At 37.8% G+C, this 24916-nt stretch overlaps 1 protein-coding gene across 2 annotated transcripts; it reads right to left on the bottom strand.

Moving 5' to 3' along the window:
• Positions 1–166: 166 nt before the first annotated feature.
• On the bottom strand, positions 167–24088 carry GPLD1 (glycosylphosphatidylinositol specific phospholipase D1). Of its 2 annotated transcripts, none has more exons than XM_058830841.1 (25): positions 23950–24088; positions 20970–21025; positions 20405–20483; positions 16615–16712; positions 15677–15787; positions 15371–15419; positions 14828–14882; positions 14077–14184; positions 13347–13374; positions 13120–13259; positions 12095–12160; positions 11733–11856; positions 11079–11218; positions 9715–9901; positions 8626–8736; positions 7550–7624; positions 6949–7105; positions 5121–5262; positions 4483–4588; positions 4295–4388; positions 3546–3722; positions 3079–3239; positions 2787–2813; positions 2621–2671; positions 167–1482 (listed from the first exon to the last, which is right to left on the bottom strand). In XM_058830841.1, exons 1-25 carry the CDS (start codon positions 24044–24046, stop codon positions 1405–1407), a joined length of 2517 nt encoding a protein of 838 aa, XP_058686824.1. In that variant the 5' UTR covers positions 24047–24088; the 3' UTR covers positions 167–1404. The 2 variants fall into 2 exon arrangements, with proteins under 2 accessions (XP_058686824.1, XP_058686825.1); XM_058830842.1 differs by having other exon boundaries at positions 11733–11853.
• Between the last annotated feature and the right edge of the window lie 828 nt (positions 24089–24916).

Below are 24916 nucleotides of genomic sequence, written 5' to 3'. Positions count from 1 at the left end.
TCTTTACCTGTACATAACTGACTCAAAGCACAATAATAAAAACATGGAGCGAAAGACATGTCTTCTACAAGACTCCTTTTTATCTCGATAGACATATGCAAATGTTTAAAGTTTTTCTTACAATTCAAGTAATCAAAATGCAGTCAAGTGCAATAAGATTACGTGGAGGTCATACATAGAAAAAACAAAAGCCAGTGGAGAGTGTATGTTCAGAATGGAATTGATACAGAATATACTGGTTTTGTAAATTTTGATTTGAAGAGAAAACCTTTATTCTGCCCTTAAAACCACCCATAGTTTGCCTCATACCACAGTTAACAGATTAGTAATGCACGTACTGCAATCCCAGTTGTATCCAGTTACTTCTTCCATGAAATTCAGATTTAACTTCTTTCATAAACTCTTTTCCTATTTGGGCAAGTCCTCAAAATAGATGCCAGAATGCATTGTACATCAAACTAATGTTCACCTTGCCTTTTTTGATTTGTTTAAAACAACACCCTTGAGAGAGAATTCCTAGGAAGGTAAGTTGAGGTCTTTAATTTTGGAATATGACCTTTAGAATTCTCTGCAATTTTATTTAAAATAAAAAAAATGCTTTGCCTTTGTGAAGGAGGCAAGAGAGAGAAAACACACATATATGTCTACAGACTAGTACTGGCAAATAAGAGTATCAACACATTCTGCTGCTCAAGTTGTTTAATAGATAATTGATGCACACTGTTAAACCTGCATCATACAAAATTAGTGTTAGTTAAAGACAATACTGTTAACAGTAAGAGCCATTAACAACTCTATGTTATCATGGTCATGGAATTTTACACAAAAGCAGAAATGATGTCAGAGTAATCAGTGAAACTGCAGAAGCTTTTCCTAAAGTCTTGTTCTTTTTCCCTGGGACATCCAAGCTGTGCTACACCTTCAATGCAGGCCTCAAGACTTGAGAGAGAGGAGAGAGAGTCCTGTTGATCAGCACCCACCTTTCTGTTAGTCTTAGAGCTGCTCCTGCTCCATGCTTATTATTTTGACAGTAACTTTCCAAAATTCAAAATCCTTATCTTTATTACAATATGTAAGTAATTGTAAATCCTGTGCTGCAGTTTCCCAGTTTTGTCAAGAAGATACTCAAATCTGGCCAGTAAAGAAAGCGGTCTCTGAACATTCCTTATACAGCCAAATGCTACTACCAAAAATGCAGCTGCCTGCTCATTTCAACCTATGAAAGGTTTTCAGACCAGATTGCTTTTTCTAGATAAACAATGCTGTTGCCCACCACAGAATTCTGCAAAAGCTTGCTGGCATAGTATGTTGGTTTGTGTGGATTCAGGAAAGTAGCACAAAAACTACAGCAATTCTTCACTAGAAGACCAGGTGTGTCCTGGTCTTTAAGGCTACTGTGAACTTTTAGAGCGAGTAGACAAAAAGCCTTCCACCAAGTCGAGCTTTTGCAGAACTTCTCTCTGCTGCCACTACAACTTCTTTCTGCAGGGATAAAGAGCAAAGATTAGCAAAATGCAGGTGCATGGCTGCCTTAAGCTTCCCTTGTGGATTTTGACCATCTCATTAGTGTAATATAGAAATGTGATGGGAAGTGAGAGAGCAGCCCATCATCAGCAACCTCATCAGAATAGCAGTTAGGAAAATAGTTGGCAAACAGACTGTCTCATCTGGGGAGCTGGAGCAAGCTGGAACAAAATGAAATGAGTCTCTTGCCTATATAAACACTTCTCAGGGCTAAGATAGGGATGAAGCGGGAGTATGGACTAGATGGTGCTATAGCAACAGTACACAACTGCTTGGAGAATGGCCTCACTTGCACTTAGCATTGCCTGTGTTTCAGGTGTTAGATTATGCACCCTAATCTATCTGAGAAGAATTTCCAGTTATTTCTCCATTGCATGTTTTAACACAAGATGTCAAACACCATTTGTTGAAGACTTCAGCCTGATGCTGAGGCTTTCTATGTATTCATGCAGAGAACCCCACTCCTCATGGAAGTGATGTTAGAGTGAACAGAATATTGGAACTCAGATGAACAAGCACTAAGTAACCTTCCATCTGAAACAAAGGCTCCTCAGTGCATCATACAATTGTAATTAGTGTTTGGTAAAAAAATGGGCATCTGAGGGAAGCACAGAGAAACAGGTACACGAACACATCTAAATCAGTCAGGTGGGAGTTGGACCTCTGTGCTTAGAAGACTAAGTTCACTGCACATGATAGCCAGGACAGCAAGCCTGTAAAGACTAAACGAGAGGGATGGTTTTGGGTTCCTGGTTTCCTCCACAGCTAAGCATCCTCTGCATACAGGTTGGTGTGAACAGTAAAGCCAGGAGGCACGTATGCTGCATTTCCCATGGAACCTTTCAGCATACTCCTAGGCAGTTTAGAATTCAGGCTGCTTTAAAGTGATTCAAATTTTTTAATTTAGGTGTCAAAATTTTGGCAACCCCATAGCTCATCAATCTATAAAGTGGGTTTAATTATCAGTTCAGAGAGTGACTTAATTATATAGAGAACTTAAGACTTGAAAATGTGTAAGATACATGTGAGGTGTTAGCTAGTATATGCATAGGTAGAAGGATGTTATGAAACAACCAACCACAGTAATTTTTCTCACCTTTTTTTCAGATTTCACAGTGGTAACAGAACTCCCAAATCTTGATAGTTCCTGAAAAATAACATTGCTGGTTATAATGCTGCTAGGTTTTTTATGTAGGACTTTATAGTTTCTCACAGAACTCTATAGTTCTCTCAACTGAGTAGTTTGTTTTCTGGTTACTTACCTCAGGAGAAATCAGGACATACTGTGCCTAAAGAAGAAAAAAAAAAAAAAAAGAGGAAATACAAAGTCAGTGGAAGAGAGTAGACCAGTATGATAACCCTGGCTCCTAAAGAGCAAAGTAATTTAAGAAAAAACAGGAGGAACCAAATTACAGGATTCAGAAACCTGAGAAAACCTTGGTTTTTTAACCACTTGGTGTTGTACTGGATTCTACACTTGGTGTTTGTACTGGATGTAATTAATTAATTGTCATTCTAAATTTACGTTCAGAATTCACTTTCATCTATTCTTACCCAGTCCTCAGGACAGGGAGATGTCCATGATGTGCAGTGGCCTGTCACATTCCCTGAGGATGCCTGTCTGCCATTGAAGATATAAACACGGCCAGCAGCCCCACCAGACAGGACTGAGGTGACACCGTTAGTTCGCAGTGGGGATGTCACAATCATTTCATCTGGACACATTACAAAGAGGACATAACACAGCAGAAGTCAATTAATGGTATACCAAAACATAGGAGAGCTGCAATTTACATGCCTCTAGATGCCACAATTCCTATTAATGATAGCAACTAAAATGTTTCAATTTCTGATTGAGTTGCTTGGGATTTCAGAGAGGTCTCCCTGTAAGGCACAATGGAATACAGGTATGATTCAATTGAGAAAGCAGACTGTGTTTAGCACTTTTATGAATATATCAGTGACCAATTTTCCTGTTTCCAGAAGTTGAACACTTCACTTCAAGATTCATCAAGCTTTACCTAGCCCATCGCTATCCAGATCACTTAAGTATATGTCTCCTCCAAAACGAGAAAACCTCCTGTCCCCACTGAATGTACTGAGCAGAGAAGGCTTGGTGCTGTTTGACAGGTCATATACCACAGCAAGTCCAGCTTGATGCAGCACTGAGGGCATAAATAAAATCCTAGACAGGCTGTCTGGAAAAAAAACCCAAAGAAACAGATGTTGAGCATCAGACACAGGAACTCAGGTTTAATACTTAAAATTATAGGTAACACTGGCATTACATAAAAGGGACAAAGTTAATAGAGTGTATCAAATAACATCTAAAATTTTATGGGATTAACACTAAATAGCATAGGAAAAGAAAATCTTTTGGTCATAGTAGCAGGGGAGAAATGCATTCAAGTTGGACTTCTGCAATTTAGCATCCTCAATTCCTTACTGCCTACTGCCAGAGCGAGGACAAAATACGGTTGTTTCAATCTGAGAAATACGCAGTGTACTAGAAAATTACTGTTACATAAACAGTGTAAAGAAGTTATGCTGTTAAATCCATTTTAAGGAAGGAAAAGACCCATTGAAACTGAGGCACAGTAGAGAGGACTCTACATATAAGGCATATACAGGTGATTACAGTGATTTCTATTTTTTTTTTTAATACATGGCAATTTAAAAGTCCCTTTTCCCTTAAACATTATATCTCTCATCAAGTCATGCAGAAATAAACATCCTAAAGCAGAAATGGTCTCAATTTTTCAGGACATACCTGCAGTAGGTGCACCCACCACCAAAACTTTTCTTGTGTTCCCATCCACAGAGAGCACACCACTAGCCAGAGACAAACCCATTCTGCCCATGTCCTGTTAGATTTTTAAAACACCTATGTAATTTCTACAGAATGTCACTTTTACTTCAAATTATTCACAAGGTCCCATACTAAAGAAGCAGCCCTACCTTGTCTCCAGTTATCTCAAACCTGTGCTCTGTACTTGGTGGGTTATATCCATACACCTTCCCAACACTCTGTCTGACATCCAGCAAGAGGGGATTGCAGCTTGAACTACAATGCAAATTAAATTTGTATGTAACAACATTATTGTACACACTCTTTTACTTTGGAATAATAGTGCCTGACAAATTCTAGAAATCTACTTTAGTAATTCCCATACTTGTTCTAACTAATTGCATAATACTTAGCACAGATGTGGTCTGTTTATCCAGTTTTTTACCATCCAAAACATCTTCATGTTTAATTTGCTTTTAAAAATGCAATCTCAAAGTAAGAGCTATTTATACAGTTATTTAAGGCATACTTACCCATCAGCATTTTTGTGACCCCTCTGCCTACCCAAGGAAACTTAAGAAATTCTTAGGTATTTTTAAATAAGAAAGGCCTGCCCTAGAGAGGGTCTAAAACCCCCTGTCTTCATAAGGAAGGGTGAAGACATAAAAATATTAATTTAATAAAAGTATTCTTAGCAGAACAAAAAGGAAACTTTCTAAAAAGCTGGAAGTCTAATCTATTGCAAATCTTAAACCTTGCAGAAGAAGAGCAGAGTGGAGAAGACTGCAAGTTCTCACATGCAACACACCTAGAACAAGTCTTCCATGTAGGGCTACCAATCAGCAGTAATTTCACATCCTCCAGCTGGCAGCTGGCAAGAGAAAATCCAAACCAAGCATAGTTTTCTTCCCCCTCTACCATCCAGTTGGCATCCTGTACTGACAGAAGTCCTGAGAGACCAGAGAAAAAAAAAAAAGAGTTAAATCTTGTGCCCTGACATTGAAAAACCCATTTGTAATCCTCCACTGATTCATCCTGTGATAACAAGTTCCTCTGAGCAAAGTTACGCTGTCCATGACATGGCATCAGTAGTTGTTGACTTTTCTCGCTCACCCTGCAGCTCTACTGGCTGGTGAAAGCTTTCATTTGACACAGCCTGTTTCTCAATCCTTCCAATAGCCTACATGTTCATTTGACACAGCCTGTTTCTCAATCCTTCCAATAGCCTACATGAAGTACACGAAAGCTCCCACTTGAGCCTGTCCTAAACTACTTACTGTTTACCAGAACTTATATTTCTTCACGGGTGCTGGGTGGGAGAGCTTCAGATCATTCTGGCTATAGTTTAAATAACTCATTATGTGCTTTGGTTTTACAAAAATGTCAGCAGTGTTGTGAAACTGATGTTCTTGTGGTTTCTAATTTTACATGAATTGCAATAAGCTGCAACAATTAAGCACTGTTGCAAATCACGATTACATGATTTTGACCAAGCTTTATTATTTAGTTCCATATATGACATTTCCTCCCTCATTCACTAGAAACCTTATCATGTGTACTCATTATCTGTATTCACTTGTAGCATTCCTCTTTAGCCACATGAAAGAATGGACAGAATGGTAAAGATTAATTTGTTGAGGTTCATTTGCAATTTTCCAAGAGCCTATCCTAGACTCACAATACATAGTTGAATCCATTCCTTTAGCAAAGTTTCCAACAGTTTCCCACACTGTTCTTGCATCCAAGCTGGAACATTGAAGTCTGGATGGACAGAAAACCAGATGGGAAAAACCTGGTTGAGATGATCCCTCTGACAAAAGTAGAGAACCAGTGTTGTTCTGGTCCTCCCAACTAGTGGAGTGTCTATGGGATCAATTTTTTGACTCATCCTGTTGGACACTTTATTATACATTATTTAGCCAAGGCAACAATATGCCCTTCCGTGAATCTGGCAGATAACAGGAGATTTCAGGGGGGTGGTCCCATTCAGAGGCACCCAGGCAGGCTGGAGTAACAGGCTGACAGGAACCCCACAAAATTCAGTGAGGATGAATGCAAAGCCTGATACTGGGAAAGGAGATGTCCTTGCACTGATATAGATGGGACAGACTGGCTGAGGAGCTGCCAGGTGGAAAAGGCCCTGGAGATCCTAGTGAGAAGAGAGCTGAGAGTGAGGCTCTGACAGCAGACAGCCAACAGTGCCTCAGACTACGTAAGCAGGAGCATGGCAGAGATTGAGAGAAGTGATTGTTCCCTAGATCACACCTATAATAAGTTGTTCCCTAACAGGAAGGATGTTGACAAACTGGAGCAAGTTTAGTTCCCATGCTTTCTGTGCCTGTAAGGTGCATGGTGGGAGGACAATAGACAATGAACATAAACTGAAACAAGATATTTTTTTTCCCTATGAGGACTGCCAAGAAGTAGAACAGCTGCCCAGAGTGGCTGTGCAATTTATATCACTGGAGGTTTTAAGATGCAACTGGACAAAGACAATTTGGTCTGGTTTCACAGCTTATTGAGTAGGAGAGACACCCTCTGAGAGCATGTCAGACCTGAATTATGCTGTGATTAATTAGGAACAAATAACCAGTCACATCAACTGTAGGAGGGTTAATTTACTCAACAAATATTACCTTGGTCACTCCTGTTGAAATGAGAGTAAAATGCAACCACAAATCCTCTCTGCTTTCCACCACCGGGTGCATATGGAGAGCCCACAACCAGATCAGCATTTCCATTCCCATCAACATCAGCTGCCAGGAGGGACCAACCAAGATTACAGTAGGAATACTGCAATAAACAGTTTAAGCCTGAAATAGGACTGAAACCTTCAATTCTGTAGCAAAATAGAGCAACTTAACCCTAAAGAGCTAACTTTGCTTCTGACTGAATTACCCTCCCACTCCCTGGCTTCAATTTTGTTTTCTTTTGTTTTTTGTTTGGTTTGGGATGGGTTTTTTTGGTGGCCTTTTTTTGTTTTGAGGGCTATGCACCTTTCTATTCATCCTGCTGCCTTACTGCACTGAGGTGTAAATGTCTTTCCCAAATACAACGGGGAAGCACCTGCTTGCTCCATCCATCCATCAGTCTAAATTTCCTTGCAATAATAAGTTGAATTTTTACATTCTTTTTTAAGCCCATTCTTTTCCCCTTTTTCTCACCTCCTGCCTGTGTAGCCCTGTGTTAGTCTGGCTAACAGGATAGTATAAACAAGACATTACATTATTAATATACCTGACAAGTTATGGTAATGTTTGGCTGCGGTGCCAAGCCTCTTCCCGCAGTTCCAAAGTAGACATACACAGCACCCTAAACAGCAGAAAAAGAAAATAAGGCATGAGAGCACCTGCATGTCAGTACCAAGTATTAAATCCAAGGCAAATCACAAGGAGTGGAACACTTCTGCAAGGGCTATTCATACAACTTCATTTTCCCCTCTAAGAGCCTTCCCACACCACTTACTTTCCCACCCTAAACCTAAGAATATCTATGGGTAATGGTTACTGCTGTAACCAAGCAACAAAGTAGAGAAGTACATTTTCTCCATGCTGTGTGTAAGGGACAAGGGCAGTATAGTGTATATTTATACTCATAATACACATGTTCAGATGGCTCAAATTTTGATAATTATTATTTAATGTGATGGCAAACACTGCCAGGCACATACAATAGATGTACACAATTTTCCAAGTGGTGAGTCTAAATAAAAGCAACTTAAATTTTTATTTAGACAGCTAAATTAGTATCTAAAATTCTGAAGAGTTTTAAGCTTAATGGATATTGTTTAAATCAAAGCATTTTACCTCTCAGTTTGCATGGCCTAAAAATACTCAGGGACCATTATACAGGCTTATCAGGTAAGCTGTAAGTCCTTAAGCCTCTGTAACTTGATTATTTTAGGAAGTGTGTCTGTGTTCATATCCCATTTTAAATATAATTCGTCGGCCTTGTGACAGCATATAACAAAACTCAGTGACCCATAAGGTCCATTCCAGACTCTCTATTCCTAAACAAAAAGAGTACATTTGTATTTCATGAACGGCCCCTTACATTTTCAGCATGTCAATGCTACAAAGTTGCAATCTGTTTCGGATTTCTAATGTGCAAAAAGGCCACTGAAAGAGAAATACAGGTAGCTGTCATTGCTCTAGTCAAAGTACACACAAAGGTCGTAAACTTCTGTTTAAATTACAATGTCACCATGAGCAACAACAGAGATGCTCTTTTTCATTTCAATGTTAAAAAAATGTGTCACTAAAAACATTCAGTTTGGAGAGTTAAAAAAAGCAACAAAAAAGTTTATAGCTTACTTTGTAAGTAAGAAACTGAGATCCCACAGAAGGTGCTCCAATTGCCAGATCTGGCACTCCATCTTCATTGAAGTCCAGGACTGCCAAGGCAGAACCAAATCTTCCTGAAGGCTAAAAGAAAAAGGATTTCTCTCATGTTTTCAAGTCAAAACCATGAAAACCAAATGTACATTTGTGTAGTGAAGACTGGAAACAGATGACAGAAGTCTATCCAAACAATTATTTTTCTTCTAACTAATAACCCCCATGACAACACACTAATTCAAAGTCAGCTGTGTTAAAATGAAGGACAACTGAATATAATTTGGTGCTGCTTTGCTATTTCTTCTATCTTCCTTTGCTATTTCCTCTTCTGAGTCCAGTGCACCATTGATGTTAAGTTTATGGTCTTTCCTGTTGACAGCATGACTGGGAACCACTAAAACACTTTGTAAGAAGACAGCAGCTGTTACTCCACAGCTTATAACCACTGAAACAAATTAAAAGGAAGTGTATCTCATTTCTCCCCATTATCTCCTTTGTGAATAAAGGTATTTTCTACAGAGGATCATATTTAACACTCAAAAAGGTCATTTGCTCCTACTTCTTGGTTACAAACAGCCAGCATCATGTCAAATCAGGGTTTTCTCTTTTTTAATATTTTTCAATACTCTTACTACAGAAAAAAATATTTGGGGTGAAGTTATCAATTAATGAAGAAATGCAGCCTCAAAGGAATTAAAACATATCAAATGAATAGTTTTAGATTAAAAAGGACAGGCAGCACACTATTTTCTTAAATGCAGGGACGAATGAGCTATACTGTGACTTACAAAGATACAATCTAAGTTTTATTTAAGGGCACTTTATGGTGTAATGCTCACTTATCTGGTACAGTAGTGGAAGAGAACCTACAGATCACCATCACTTCAATTGTTTCTGTGACTTTGATAATGATTATTTTTCTTGAAAAGCATATGACAGCATATGACATCAGGAGGAGTGTTCCAGGAATAATACTCATACACATTAATGGTACTACTCCTCATTCAAAATTCAACAATTTTCAGGAAAAAAATTAAGTGACAAATATCTGCCTTCACCCCTTACTTGATGACCCTGTAGTATTTGGTCAGCTTTCCTGTCCAGATCCATGTCCTCTGGTGGCAAACCTGACTGGTTGCCATAGACCACATACACCCTTCCTATCTGAATATGGCCCATGGTGCTGTACCCTGGTGCTCCAGCCACCAGATCTTCATATCCATCCTGGTTTATGTCAGCTGAGATGAGTGCCCTGTACAGCAAGGGAGTCAACAAAATCAGCATTAGTTTCCAGACTACCACAACATTAGTGGAAAAAAACCCACATAATTCAGATAAACTAGGACCTCTGTTTCCCCATATTGTTTTGTAAAGATCTATACAGCATGTTTTATATAATGTATTTATTTGTGTTATCTTGAATTAAGTAAAACCAGAAGAATCATCTTCCATCAATGCATCTGAGATCTGTAGGAACTGCTTTTTACTGACATTAGGCACCTGACACCAATCAGAGCAAGGAGCATGAAAAAGGGCTGCTTGCATATGACAAAGAATAAAAAAAGAAAAGAAAAGAAAAGAAAAGAAAAGAAAAGAAAAGAAAAGAAAAGAAAAGAAAAGAAAAGAAAAGAAAAGAAAAGAAAAGAAAAGAAAAGAAAAGAAAAGAAAAGAAAAGAAAAGAAAAGAAAAGAAAAGAAAAGAAAAGAAAAGAAAAGAAAAGAAAAGAAAAGAAAAGAAAAGAAAAGAAATATATATTTTAAACTGAACATCTGATTTAAATGATGGACATAACAGGAGATAAGCAAAAGGATCACAGGTCTTGGTGACATGTTGGAGTTTAAAGAGGGAGCATGGGAAGAACTAACTACTGTTAATTTCGCCAGTATGATGTAAACTCAAGAATCAAATACAAATTTTGAGACAGAATAAGGGAAGTTACATGAACAGCAATGCAAATTTATTACTCTTCCCTGTTGCAGGTCAAGGTAGAACATCATTGTCAAGGAGAGAGATTATGCCTCTCTCTGTTCTTAATCTATCTTTGAACTCCCCACTAGTTTAGAGTACTTCCAAGAAGTCTCGCTAGACATCATCAGTCATCAATTCATGACAGATGATTAATTTTGCACAAACATCATCCAACAACCAAACAAGGGTAGCAATGATCCTTTACTGTTCAGAACTAGAGCCAGTGTTAGTTCTAATGGTGGTTCCTTCCATTCAGAGCTTAATCAACATCTGAAAGAAAAATCTTATGTGTTAACTTGCTCTTCTGGACATACTATATAAATCTTTCCCTCAGATTTGTACCACTAATTGATTTGTACTGTCACCTTTGAAAAGTATCCAAAGGACCAACAATAATATCTTGGTAGGTACTCAAAATTTTCAGAAATTAAGAAGAAGGGGGGATGAAAAAAATTACCAACCATCCAAGCCTAGCATAGGGTGAAGTCAGAAAATATGAAGCTACTGGCTTAGAGATGTGCTTAGAAGATTTCTGATGTGTAGCTTCTAGTGCTCTCCAGACATTGGTTTTAAAAGCATGGTTTATCAAGTGGAGGGATTTCTGAAATAAAAATAATAAAGGGACATGACAGTGGTTAAAACACAAATTGAAACTCTAGAACGTTTTGGGACACCTCAAAAATCAAGTCACCAACATTGGAAATCAGAGCAGGGATTTAAGAAGAGTCTGACTCAGATCATAAGCACCATTTTAGAAAGACAAAAATCTGTATACTCTAAAGGGAGTGCTACTAATAATTCACTGCTATGCTTTTCTGGGAGTTCTTAACCAAAAAAAGCTATCATATGTCTGCAAAATGTAAATACTAAATATATATTCTGTTATTTTTGGCACTGCAGGATGTGTTCTAACTTCACTATCCAATGGGCAAAGTTTAAAAATTGAATATTTATGATGTACAAATATAGATTAACAATGGTACTGAAATGTCCACGAAGTCAGCTACTGTTAACATCCAGAGACCCTGCTCCACCACACAGCATTTCAGACAGAAACAAAACCAATTTTATACAGACATGAATTTTACCTGACACATCTGTTACTTCTCACTTACTGTTGCCCAAGGCTGTATGTTGAATTGAACTCCTCTCTCTGTATAGTTTATATTCTTCTCAAGTGTTTCTGTAAGCAAAGAAGTTGTATTCTTGTGATGTTCATGTTTTGATTGTTTGTTTCTGCTAAAATAAAGAAGGCACTGATAAGAATCAATATAACTGAAATAAGGACTCGAGGTAAAAGCCGCTCTTAGGTTCTGTACAGCTCCCTTATGCAAAACTTAGTTATTCATGCTAAAAGAATCTCAGATTCATACACAAAAAAGATTACCTAAAGTATTTCTAATTTTTAGCAGCTCACTGTCCACATTAGCAGATGACTCTCATCACTGAAGCATTAAACCATCAGAACTATACTTACATGTGGCTCTCCTTGTTCTCCTTTGTGCAGTTTATGAACAGGGGGTTCTCAGGCAGGTAGCAGTCACTAAAGAAAAATACACAGAATGCCCTTTAAAGATTTTACCATAATGGAAGTGAAACTAAAAATACAACTTTATCCTTACTGATTCTTCTGTTACAAGTCATCAGTTTTCTCAAGAAAATCAAAATCAGAGCACCATCATCACCCCTAGAAACCCCTATGATGTTTATTTGATGACCTTGATTAGGTTCTGGATGAATATCACATGTCTTTGCAGAGCTCTTGAAGGAAACTTACTGTAACATGCATGTATATGAATCTAAAGCGCTTTTAATGAAAGTGCCATTCTGGAACAAAGAATGTAACAGATTGTGCCATTCTGTATTTCAAACATAATTTCCCAAAATAGCAACAGTGATATTTTCTATATAAATGGATTGATTAATTGCCACTGTTGGTCTTCTAAAGGTATTTACAAAAAAGGTTGTATTTGTAACAGAGTTGTACAAGGTTAAACTTCTATAAAAATATGAAATTCTGAGAAGTCTGCACTTAAACACCAGAATGTTTAACTAAACTCCTACTCTTTCTAGTCCTATTTGCCTTCAGAGTCTGAAGGTAATGTCTGACTTCTCAAAAAGGACATCTTTGCTGGCTGATGGCAGCAGCCAAAAGGTGCAGGCTCAGATTGCCAGTCCAGGCAGAACCTCAGGGCATGACCATGCAATATTTAAGCAAACCCTTATGCATGTCTTAAAAAATGCCCCAAATTTTCCCTGCTAAGTATCATCTGAGCATGCCAGAGACGTGCCAGGGCAAAGGAGCCTGAACACATAAAAAATACAAACTCAAGGTCTGCGTAATCCTTGCGCACAGGTAAAAGGCAGACACGGAAATCCATCCCCTTGTTCAAGTGAGGATCTAAAGCTCAGCACCTCTTCCAAGAAAGATCCTGCCTTAAGAATAGTTAAGAGGGTGTCAGCATTTTACTACTGCATTTCACAGTTCAGGACACACTATACCTGGTTCCGTTCTCTAGCATATGGCTCGTCAGCTCAAAAATGTTGTTGCTCCAGAATGCCATGTCATCCACTCCTCCAAGGAAATATTCATTGAACTTTTCCACCAGAAATGGAGATTTACTAGCAAATGTTGGAAAAAGCTGAGACAGGCAACATATGCAGTAAGATGGATCACACATCGTCTCCAGGTTACATGTTCATTTTTTTAAAGAAAACAGAAAACCAACCTTGCCAACAAGAAGCCTTTCTCCATGCCTGAAAAGAAAATTAAAAAAAAAAACAGAATTAAAACTTGCTTAATTTAATACTTAATTATTTAAATAGTTCCTTTAAAAAGTCCTATATGGTAAACACTATGCAAGTCATTACATTTCCATGTTGGTTGCTAATAAATTTTTAAAGCTGTAAAGTAAAAAGTAACTATATAAACTTTATTACTCTTAATTCTGAAGGATTCACAGTTTTTGTAAATGTTGTATGACTATTGGTAATTAATTGAAATACAGGATACAGCTAAGCTGTTCTGGATATTCAAAAGCAGACACTGCCAGATATCCAAAGTCTCTTTTGAATTATTCTTGGACTTGAAAGGATCTACATAAAGTGTAGATAAGGCATGTATCTAGAGACTCCTTTGGTGCATGATAATTATACCTCTAACTCACCACAGTGCAATGGTACTTGAAGACACAGCTGTTATCAAATAAATATGCATAAATACATTAAATGTATAAATTCATTAAATAGCCAAGATTCACCATCTGTGGTGTAATAATTAATTTAACAGTCATTAAGCAGACCAAATTTGAATCCTAGTCATTAAAAATATTCAGGTGTTCTGTGATTTTGGAGTCTAGGAGGGAGTCTTCATTGCTGACATCAATGCATAAGGCGTTTCTAATATAATTATCATATTTCTCCTACTTACAAAAGCTCAGGCAGAGATATTCAACTTACAGTTCAAAAAACAGCAGATAAGTGCATTCAGCAATTGTGCTTTCAGTTATGATCTCTTTTCCATAAAATTCCTTATAGATAGCTGCTAGGTCTTTGACAGGTACATACCTAAAATCAAAAATAATGTATTACAACAACAGATGTTCCACATCACCCAATAAAATATTGCAGTTCTTGTAATAACAACAGCCTATAAAATATTACAAATTTCAAAAGACTACATAAGGTCATGGAGATTTACAAATATCAGAATTGCACATGCACTTGTGAGGGGGAAAAAAAAAAGTGTATATCTAAATAATCTGCTCATTTTTATGCATTTTAAACTGTCTGAATTCAACATCCTCAACTTTCAAAACTTTAAATAAATCTCATTGAGATTGCCACTTAACTGAGTTATATTCCTAGCTGCTAGGACATTCCAGAAAAAGGTTTTCAGTAGTTATTTTATATATAACTACTTATAACTTGAGACATAAATAATTTAATCCTTTTTGATGTGTTCCTATACATAAACTCTCCTCTGTCCTTCCAGTTTTTCATGTCAGGGAACAGTAAATATGCATATAAGGAATACCAGACTCATAACACTTAAAATAGTTGCAAAGATTTCTTTTGAAAGAAAAATAAAGGACAGCATTCTGGTTAAACAGATTAATACAGAATTATATGATATAATATGCCATTTTATTATATATTATTATACAAAAATAAACATTAAATATTAAAGAAGACAACCTCATTATCTTACCAACTTGATGCCAGGTAACTGAAGTCCAGCTCAAACTGACTCACTACATCTCCTCCTGAGGATGAAAGAATGAAAAAAACCCCACATAGCCCAACAAACAAAACCTGTTTGATACCCTGTGTCAAGGGTATCAGTGTACATGAAACTATGTATGGCTCTTCTATATGGATTTATATGGCAGATCTTCCAGGTAAATATTTAGAACACACAAATGGTTCACCTGAAAGTATGTTGCACATTTTAAACCTACAGAGAATAATGTACAATTTAAAATCACAGTAGTGACACCATCCAAATCTTAGCATCCTCTGGTCTGCCTTTTGGCTTTAATGCAAGTGTTCATATGCCTTATCAGATCTCTTGAAAGCTGAGGACAGGTACAGCAGGGCTTTGCAAGCCATGGGGGAGGGCAAGAAACAGTGTCCATAATTCATTCTTAACTCCTGCATTGCACAGGACAAGAGGCAGAATCAACCACCATGGTTTTGAAGAGGACTAGTTATTCCAATACAAGTATCTATGATTGGCAAGCAGAAACATTACCAAAATCTCCAACACTGTGAGCTTCTGAGTAAGAACCATGAAAATCAATCTGGAGAAAGAGAAAAACAAGAGAACTGCCTGTTTCTTTTAATATGAGCAGAAACAAACTCCAAGCAACACTAATTTTTACAGGTCCCAAACATGACAAACTTCACTCTTACAAAGTTTGTGACATTGTGTCTCTCCAAAAATCTTCCTGAAACAGGCTCCAGCTTTTCTCTTTTCTCCCCACCACCACAGTCCAAAGCAAAGATATCCATTCCAATAAATCCAGTTGTATCAATAAATAAAATAATACAGGCTTACTTCTCCCATGGCCTTTAGAAATCCTTGGTTGATGCCCAGGCTATGCCAGCTAATATCTGCCACCATATGTGAAGCAATTCCAAACAGGAAAGCCACCAGCTTCTCTGTAGCCTACACAACAACAATTCATTTGTCTGTCATTTTACTCCTTTTTAAGAAAATGTTAGCATTTTCTGTATGTGCATTATACAAGGATAAAGGTGAGAAGCTCTTACAGTCCAAGAGTTTACCAGGACAAAGTGCTGACCACTCATTGCTTGATGCTGTGGTCAACTTTTGTAACTTGAGAAGATTTAAGCAGTTTATACAGTCCAGAGCCATAGAATTACAGGGCTGATGTGAGGGTAATTTGCATACTTCAAGTTTAATGTGTACTTAACTGTTTTTCTGGACCAAGGATAAACACTTCCAAGGATTGAACTCCCTCTTCCACCACGGTTGTTGTGTAGGCAGACAGAGCAGAGAAATACATTCCACTGTATGCCCACTTTTGACAAATTGTTTTTCCTTTCCTCCTGCATAGCTCACAGACCATTAACATGGGCAAATCTGAACTAAATTCAAGTGAGGACTTGAGTCAAGTGGACTAAGGACAAGTGAGAAGTCTAAAAGGTATCTGGTTTTCAAATGGCAAGCCTTCAACCAGATCTCACAGGAAAGCAAGACCATCAATCATATTTAAAAGTTTGGACCTATGAAATATGTCGTAAGCACCAGACCACAGTGGAGATAACTGACAGACTTTATATGGAAACTGTAAATTTTTTATATGGTAAAGATTAAAACAGGATTTCAAGTGTTCCAATATAAGCAGAGACTGTAATATAAAAATGTTGGGTTTTCTCTACACCTCACAAAGGATGAAATTACAACAAGTGAAAGTGAAGAAAACAGTTGAAAATAAAGTAAATCAAGCAAAAGTTAAACAATTTTCTTACCTCTTCCCAAGGCTGAGGATAATTCCTTCTTATGTAGTCAATACTTGCTTTGAGAAATGGTGTCCAGTGGGTGTCTTCAGACACATCATGGAACATTCCTATTGCAATAAAATTTATATCAGTATTTGATTTATTCTTTGGGGAAAAATGAAACAGAAAAAGAAAAATAAAGGGTTTTGTCCATTAAAAACCCCACAGACTTTTGTTCAATTTCATGTCTGAGAGATGATACATTTTTCACTCCAGCTGATGAAAAGAGCCAAAAGAGACTTATTTGATTTATACTATCAAAATAGGTACTAGATTTACCTTCTATGATTTTGGTTTGAAGCATCTGAAAATTTTGTGCCTGCTCCTTTTCTCTGTGCCTGTGACTAGGTACAATACAATGAAAAGCTGCCTCCCAAGCAGAGGGGATAAAGAGAGCTGACAGACAACCTGTTGACTAAACTAATGCATCCACATTTATGTCAGAAAAGCTGTAGGAAATGGCAGCCAACTCAAAATGTCATGCCCAGTTTCCACTGGGCAGAGGAGGGCTATGTCATCATTATCATCACAATCATTTTCAACAGAAAGGCAAACTAGCCAAGATACAGTCAGTGTAGGAGGAGAGGAAAAAAGGCAGGAAAACAGGAAAAATCAGGTTTCATTTGAAGAACCAATTACTACCTGAATTTAGGCAGAAAAGACTGTGTAGGATCTAACTGTGACCTTAAAAATTTCTGTGTACCTACAAAAAGCTAAGTGCAAAGGGATGTTGACATAGAGAGAATCAAGCGGCACGCAACGTTAAATTCTCTAAGGGGGAAGAAGGTAGGCAGGAGATTGTTCAGACCATCAGTATTCTTGGAGGAAGAGTGCATGTTGGTTGACACAGCAATGTGAAACTCCTCAATGTTAGGGCAGATTAAACACCAAGAGAGCAGACCTTGGGGGTAATTCAGTCACCTTGGCCTTTCTTGACATTTTACAGTGCAGCTAAACTAGATAAAAGAAGGATGGCACTTGCTTGGCCAAAGTCAGAATAGCCTTCCACATCTAAGCTTGTCTCCTGGCCAAAGAGGCAGTCTGGATGTCTTTGTTCTTGATCTTGTCATGCTCAGTTAAAACAGCTCAGGTCTGAAGAGGTACCTATTTCTTCCATACTGACTAAGGAGACTGCTGACAAGCGATCCAAGTCTAACAAGGCAAGATGGACTCCAACGTTAGTTCATTCATGAAGGAATTAAGATTGGATACTGCAGATAGAAAAGCTTTGACCTGGTATAAGACAGGTCAAAACGGTTAGAAGGGAAAGATGAAATACATAGATAGATAGATAGATAGATAGATAGATAGATAGATAGATAGATAGATAGACAGACAGACATAACCAAGGTGAAGTAGGAACTGAAAAAAATCCCAGGAGAACATCAGTCATAAAAACAAGGAAAGCAAGAGTGAAATTTGGGACAAGAAGTTGGCAGAGCCAGGCAGAAAACCGAGACCAGTGACCCAATGAGTGACAGAAGACAAAACCAGTATTAAACTCCATAACAGAGAGGTCATCCAGAAGTGAACTGAGCACATCAGGAAACCAAGCAGCCTGTAGCTGGCATAACCAACAGGCAGCATCAACAACCTCTGTCCATGAAAAACAATAACTTTGGCAGCAACTGTGTGATTTGGTGTCACCCTGAAAACTGAGTTTTTTGATCTTGTTGACATAGTTTCTAAAAACTTTACCAAGACAGTGACTTTTAAACATAGATATGTATACATTCTTTCTGATACACGTCTTTTGATGGACATCTCGCACAACCAGTGTGATTGGAAAGGTGGTAACCTAACTATCCAATCCCTGGTCATTGCCAAGAACCTATAAATACTGAAGTTGTAAGAACAAAACCAGTTTTTTCCCTGTTCTACTGGAGCCGTGTCTGTGTGAGTCATTGCATGTCCTACAGTGACAATTTGGCTCTAAAACAAATATTCTAAGTACACCACAAATTTAATGGAATTTGCATGGCCCACTAAAATAAGCTGCTTCCAATACTTTAACCTTCTGCTTGAATATTACTCCAAATCATGCTCTATACAAATATCAACAAATTTCTATGCAAAAAGTATATCTATATATTATCTAGATATATCAACATATATATAATCTAGATATATCAACAAATATCTATACAAATATTGTTGAGATATCAACACTTCTGCTGTCTCAACAATATTGAAGCCAGTAAGGCCAGATATCCTCACAGAAAATACTTATCACTGCCCTGTCTCTGGTACCTGCCTAAACCCCCTAATAGCTTGTAGCTGGAGGACAGGCAGGCTCTTTATCCATTTGCTAACTGCTCACTATCCAGATTTACCCTTTCAGTAACAAATATCCTACAGCAAGGCCTAGCTGGCTGTTTTATAGCCCTAATGTTGCTGAAAAAGCTGATTATGATCAAGAGCTGACCTTTCAGAGCTGAAAAATCAGGGAACCAACTACTTGCAAGTCAAGACATACTTTTTACAGCTATTGCAAAAGGGTTGTAATTCTGTAGTGCAGTCTTTTGATCTGCAAGCAGCAAATTTAAGACTGTCATTGATTTCCAACAAGAAGAGTAAAAGGCAAAAGATTTCACTCTGGGAAAAAAAAGGCTTTAACCTGGGATGTTATTAACACTTTGTCTTAGGTTGCAATGCAAGATGTAACCAAAAGTATGTATTCTATTACCAGCTGTTAAAACCAGGTGGGGTAGTGTTCTTTATCTGTTCCTGACCCATCCTCCCTCCAGGGGGATATCTTCTGTTAATGGGCCATTGAGTCTCACTGCATGACTGATAAAATTACATCATCCCACTGTGAGCTGCTCCACCCAGGGGGAAGAGCCAAGCATTCCTACCTGGATATAATCTTGGAACACCACAGTCAGCCTTCCTCCACTGGATTCCCAGAGGAAGACTGGACCCATCTACACCACCACTGGACCTTCAGAGGAAAACTACACCCTTCTACAGGATCATTGCTTCAACAGAACCACACCTGTCACTCCAGGAGGACTGCAGCCACCATTAAATCAAACTGCTACCAACACTGTGACTAACAGGGTGTCAGGCTGTATTCTGACTCTATCAGTGGGGTTTTTTGGTTTTTTTTTTTTTACTACTTATTTTTTATTTCAATTTCCCTAGTAAAGAACTGTTATTCCTATTCCCATATCTTTGCCTGAGATCCCCTTGATTTCAAGATTGTAATACTCTGGAAGGGGTGGGGGTTACATTTTTCCATTAAAAGGGAAGTTCCTGCCTTCCTTAGCAGACACCTGTCTTTTCAAACTAAGACATACTTGCCCACCCACCCTCAGCAAGTCCTACACTATTTTGTTGCTGCGGAATTTTTGGATTCCCTTATCCTCTCTTTGATCTGATAGAAACTAATAATTTTTAATACAGAAATAGCTTCAGGCCTTCCCTAAGATTTATAAAAAAAATTATCTTTTTGTCCTCTCTGTACTCAGTAATCTGACCTCATTTAGTCCAACAGCATCCTTCTATCAGATTGCCCTACACATTAAATAGTTAAATTTACCCAAGAGTTACTTTCTAACACATTTTCAAATGTGTTATTTCATTACAAAGTACTACAAAAAGGCTCTAACAAAAATAGTGAGTAGTTCTTACAGGAAAGCATTTTTGGACACACTTAATTTCTTACAATGTAACCTTTTGAAACCCACTAATGCTGTAGGATTTCCACATAAAAATGTGGTTGTTATAACATTATAAAAACTTATAAAATTTTTCTTACCATGTTTGCAGATTGGAGGATAAAAGGCATCAGGATAAATGCTCCCAGCCTGAAAAGCATCTTGGTGACTTAGTAATAACTGTGGAAAGGATGGGGGGGAAAGAATCAGAATGCTATTGCATAGCACAAAAACATATTTACTGCCACCATCAAAGACACGTTCTAAATAGCCAGCAAAATACAACTATTATCTTGGTAAAATACACCATGTGGTGCATAAAACTTTGCTTTTATTTTGCTGTCCTTAGGTTCATTAAATCTGCTTTCCCAAAGTCCTCTACTCATTCTTCTAATACAACTGCTCACATAGAGTATGACTAAAGAAGATATGAAAACATGCAAGAAACCACACAAAGTGTATATATACCCACATTGGTATAATTTCTATATTTCTGTAATAATATTCAGAAGGAGTCAAATTATATTGAATAAAAAAAGGTAAAAATACAGTCTGGGAACAATATTGACATACATATTACTGAGAATAATAAAGAAAGGCAAGAAGACAGAAAGAAAAACATTCAGAAGAAAGGTGTACAAAATTGAGCAATAATATGCTTCCTACCTGTCTATAATTAACACTCCCTTCATGCTTAATGAAAAATTCCAGAGCTCTATGTGCTGAAAAACAATATATTGAAGTGTTGATTTATAAGTATTGTGTCCAGGCCCATGTTTTGTTAGAAGCACTAGCAGAACCAGAAGATACCACATTTTCAAACCTAAGCCAAGTTCCACGTGCACAAAGCAGTATTTTTCACAGAACAGTGCACCTGTGAGAGGGTGTGTTTTCTCACCTAGGGAGTTAAGAAGGAAGTGCTCTTTCTGTGGCATATCTTCAGGCTCTCTCTAATCCCTAGCTCCCAATCTAACCAACCAAGCTGAAATCACAGGGAAATGATCTCCCTGTGTCCAGAAATGAGTTACAACAGTGAATTGACAGGACCACACCCAGCACATGTAAAGCATGGACCATAAAGTTCTAGCAGTACTGTATTCAAGTTTCATTGTTGCCCTTAACAGTGAAAAAGGTATATTGGGAATCAATGTGTGTTTAACAGTTTGATTAATTTTTAATATGCATGAAAAGTAACAAAAATCCAAAGTCAGTAAGGAAAATAACACTATTTATTCACTGAATTGGCAGATATTCTTACTGTCAAAATCTTTATTTAGCTGGCACAACAAGTGAATGAAACAAACTGTTATCCTTTTCTTTAATGAGGTCTCCTAATTAATATTAGATGCCAGGAATAATCTATCAACATTATTTTAAAAATACCCAATTTCTTCTAAAGCTTTTTACGAGAATTGAAGTTAATTTGTTCCTTACCAAATAAATCACATCACAAAAAGCCCCCAAAAACCAAACAACAAAACCAACAAACAGAAACTTCCCCCACCAAATCAAAAACAATCCATTACTATTCTGGAATAAGATCTAGACAAAACTGGGGGGGGGGGGTTGAATGATCTTTCACTTTGAATTTTACCCAATAATCTAAATCATCCTTATACAAGTAAGTTAAGATAATTTTTTTGACCAGCTTCGTACCAGAAGAGAAACAACAACAATAAAAAAAAATAACCTAAAATTTAAGGCTTAGATATTTCTTCTACACACATATCTGATTCCAGCGTGGGAGAGCCTCAGTTTGGCAGTTTGCATTTTCTGCCTCACACCTCCCCCACATTTCTCTCACTACTCCAGTGGGCCCAGCTTCTACAACTCCACCTTTACACAGAATTTTATGCCAGATGCCCACAGTCCCACAGAGCCTCACAAGTCTAACAGGAACCCCTGGGGTGAAGAGCTTCCTCACTGTGACCTGCCTCCAGGAACAGCCGTGCAAGTAGGACGCAGCACAGCTCTGCCAAGCACACTGAACTCGATCAACATTCTGAACAGGCAGAGTTAGAGCTTTTCACCATTTTAAATAGTACTTTCAAAATTCTGACAGGGATTTCTTTGGTGCTGGCTTTGAGTGAGAAGAATTCCTTTCTATGGTTTGTCATTTGGGGTGTGGGTTTTTTTGTTTAGTTTTTGGGGTTTTTTTTGTGGGTTTTTTTTTAGGTTTTTGGTGGGGTTATTTTTGTGGGGTTTTTTTTGGTAGTTTGTTTTTGTTTGCTTGTTTTTGTTTTGCTGGAACACTCAGTGTTTGAATTTTGGAAATACTTTTATCTTTCACAGACTTTTATGTGAACAACAATAAGAGCACTCATTTTAGCAGCATCAGGGCTGATCAGTTTTCTGACAAATTTTCTGACAAATGGACAAAACTTCTTGTAAACTAAGACCCAATAGTTCAGTGTACACACACAGGCAACCAAGCTCTTTATGTTATGAAGACACAAGTTTTCTGCAACCTGGTCCCTTGAATAGAACAAGAAAAAAAAATTACTGCTTTGGGACAGATCTGTAAGCTTGTTTCTCTTTGCAGAATTTTTTTTTTTCAAACACACTCTATTCTGGCAAATCTGTTATTTCAAGTCCTTAGGAGCTCATAGTCAGTAATTAGAGCCCTCAGCTTGCAGAGTTGTGTGCACTTGCTTAACCTCAGGCAGCGTGACTTCTCCTACAGATTATTATGGGTTTCTTGACACATTGTTAGGAAAAACAAATTGTTCCAGGATGCTGACCAAGGGTACAACACTCAGTAAGGGAACACACTCCAGTCTCAAACACCATGAATAATCCCAGTCTTTAAATTGCTCAAATTTGCATGTATTCAGTACTTAAAATCTGAGAAAACTACCTGAACAAAGGCAACATCCTACGTTTTACCATCTGTTTGAGCAATGGATTTAGAACCAAAACCAGAAGAACAATAAATTAAAACTGTCAATTATTATGAGTAGCTGTTTCAGAGTAACCTCACAATGCTCGTGTTTGTGCTTGCAATAACTGTGGAAGAAGCCAGATTTTAAAAATAGCACAGGCAAACAGAAAAACAAATATTTCTCCATTTTGATGTTCATTTAGTTCTCTCCTTCATTCTCTAAAAATCTAGGCTGTTCTGGCTACAGAGAGCAGCCTACCAGAAAGAGACACACAACAAAATTTTTATGATGTAGTTACAGATAGAAATACATTACAGAATTTTATCTACTTGTGCAGGTATGGCATAATTAATACAGAGTGATTTGAAAACAGAGTTGCTGCAAAGGACTAGTGTTATTCTTTCAGTTTAAATATAACAATCCCACGAATTGCCTGAAGCATTCCTTTTCTTTTTCCAAACCAAACTCTGTCTGCGTACGACTCACAGACAAAAACATTCCAGTTACATAATGCCTGTGTCTTAGGAGACAGAAAAACACGCAACCCAAGTAAATTCAAGCATTTTACTTATAAAACCACTAAAATTTCAAACTCCAAAATCAAACTATTCATTTATCCTATCTGTTATTAATATTTTTTTTAAACTTATGTAGCCTGCTCATTACCTTAACATTATTTTCTCCCTCTGCTTTTCAGTCAAATCTAAATTTACTTTTCTTCTCAAGAAATTCAAAACACAAAATCCATTTTGAACATGTCTTACCTATTTCAACATGTGTTGAAATTCCACATGGGATACAGCTTTGACAGAAATGGTAGAGTATAAACAGCAAGACAGACCAAATCTTCAGACCAACCATGATGCTGGCTCCAACCGTGGTTTTCAGAAGCCTGGAGCAGTAGCACTGTGACCTTTGAAATGCAGGTTACGGAGCATGCCTTTTCTTTCACACATATTGCTGACACAGCAAGCAAACGACCGCCAAATTTGAAAGGCTGTTTTATACCAATGCTTTCTTTTACAGCAAATAAAGTAGTTTATATAAAGAAATAAATAAACTGTGGGTTCTCTCTCCAGTTGAATTCTGTAACATCTCTGGGATTTGAGCAGTGTAATCAGTGCATCACTGCACAGAAGCAGTGAGATTTCTGTTAAATCCAACAGCATGGCAAAGAGTATCCTCTCAGAGTTTGCTCAGCTCATGGGGTGCTTGCTTTACAGCAACTACATCCCATTTCACAAAATAAATTAAAGCCAATTGCCAAAGCAGTATTAATAGAAAAACACCAGCTCCTGAGTTGCAGGTAATACAAATTCATAACCTTTGGTGAGCTGATAGGATACTGCACACTTAAGTCTGGGTCTTCGGATCAGTACTGATATGATATCAATATTCCATCACGTATCTCCAGCTGATATGTGGAGACTCGTGGCAGTACTCCTGCCGAGTGTATCACTATGAACTTGTGGCTGCAGCGGCTGCGCACCCTGCGTTTCCCAGCCGCCCCTCCCTCATGTGGCACAGCCACACCAGTCCCCAGCCAGATGGTGGCACCGGGCAGGGGCTTCACATGGCCCTTGTGCCAGAGACTGACCAGCTCTCAGGGGACCCATGGGCCAGTGCTCCTGCAGTAAAGCACAAATTAGCCTGGAGGAGACAGAGAGCCCTGAGACTTTATCACAGTCTGCAACTTCCTCACAAAGGGAAGAGGAGGGGCAGGCACTGATC

Source organism: Poecile atricapillus, chromosome 2, assembly GCF_030490865.1.
Source record: "Poecile atricapillus isolate bPoeAtr1 chromosome 2, bPoeAtr1.hap1, whole genome shotgun sequence".
NCBI classification, from domain to species: domain Eukaryota; kingdom Metazoa; phylum Chordata; class Aves; order Passeriformes; family Paridae; genus Poecile; species Poecile atricapillus.
This window is presented reverse-complemented; position numbering and strand designations above follow the sequence as displayed.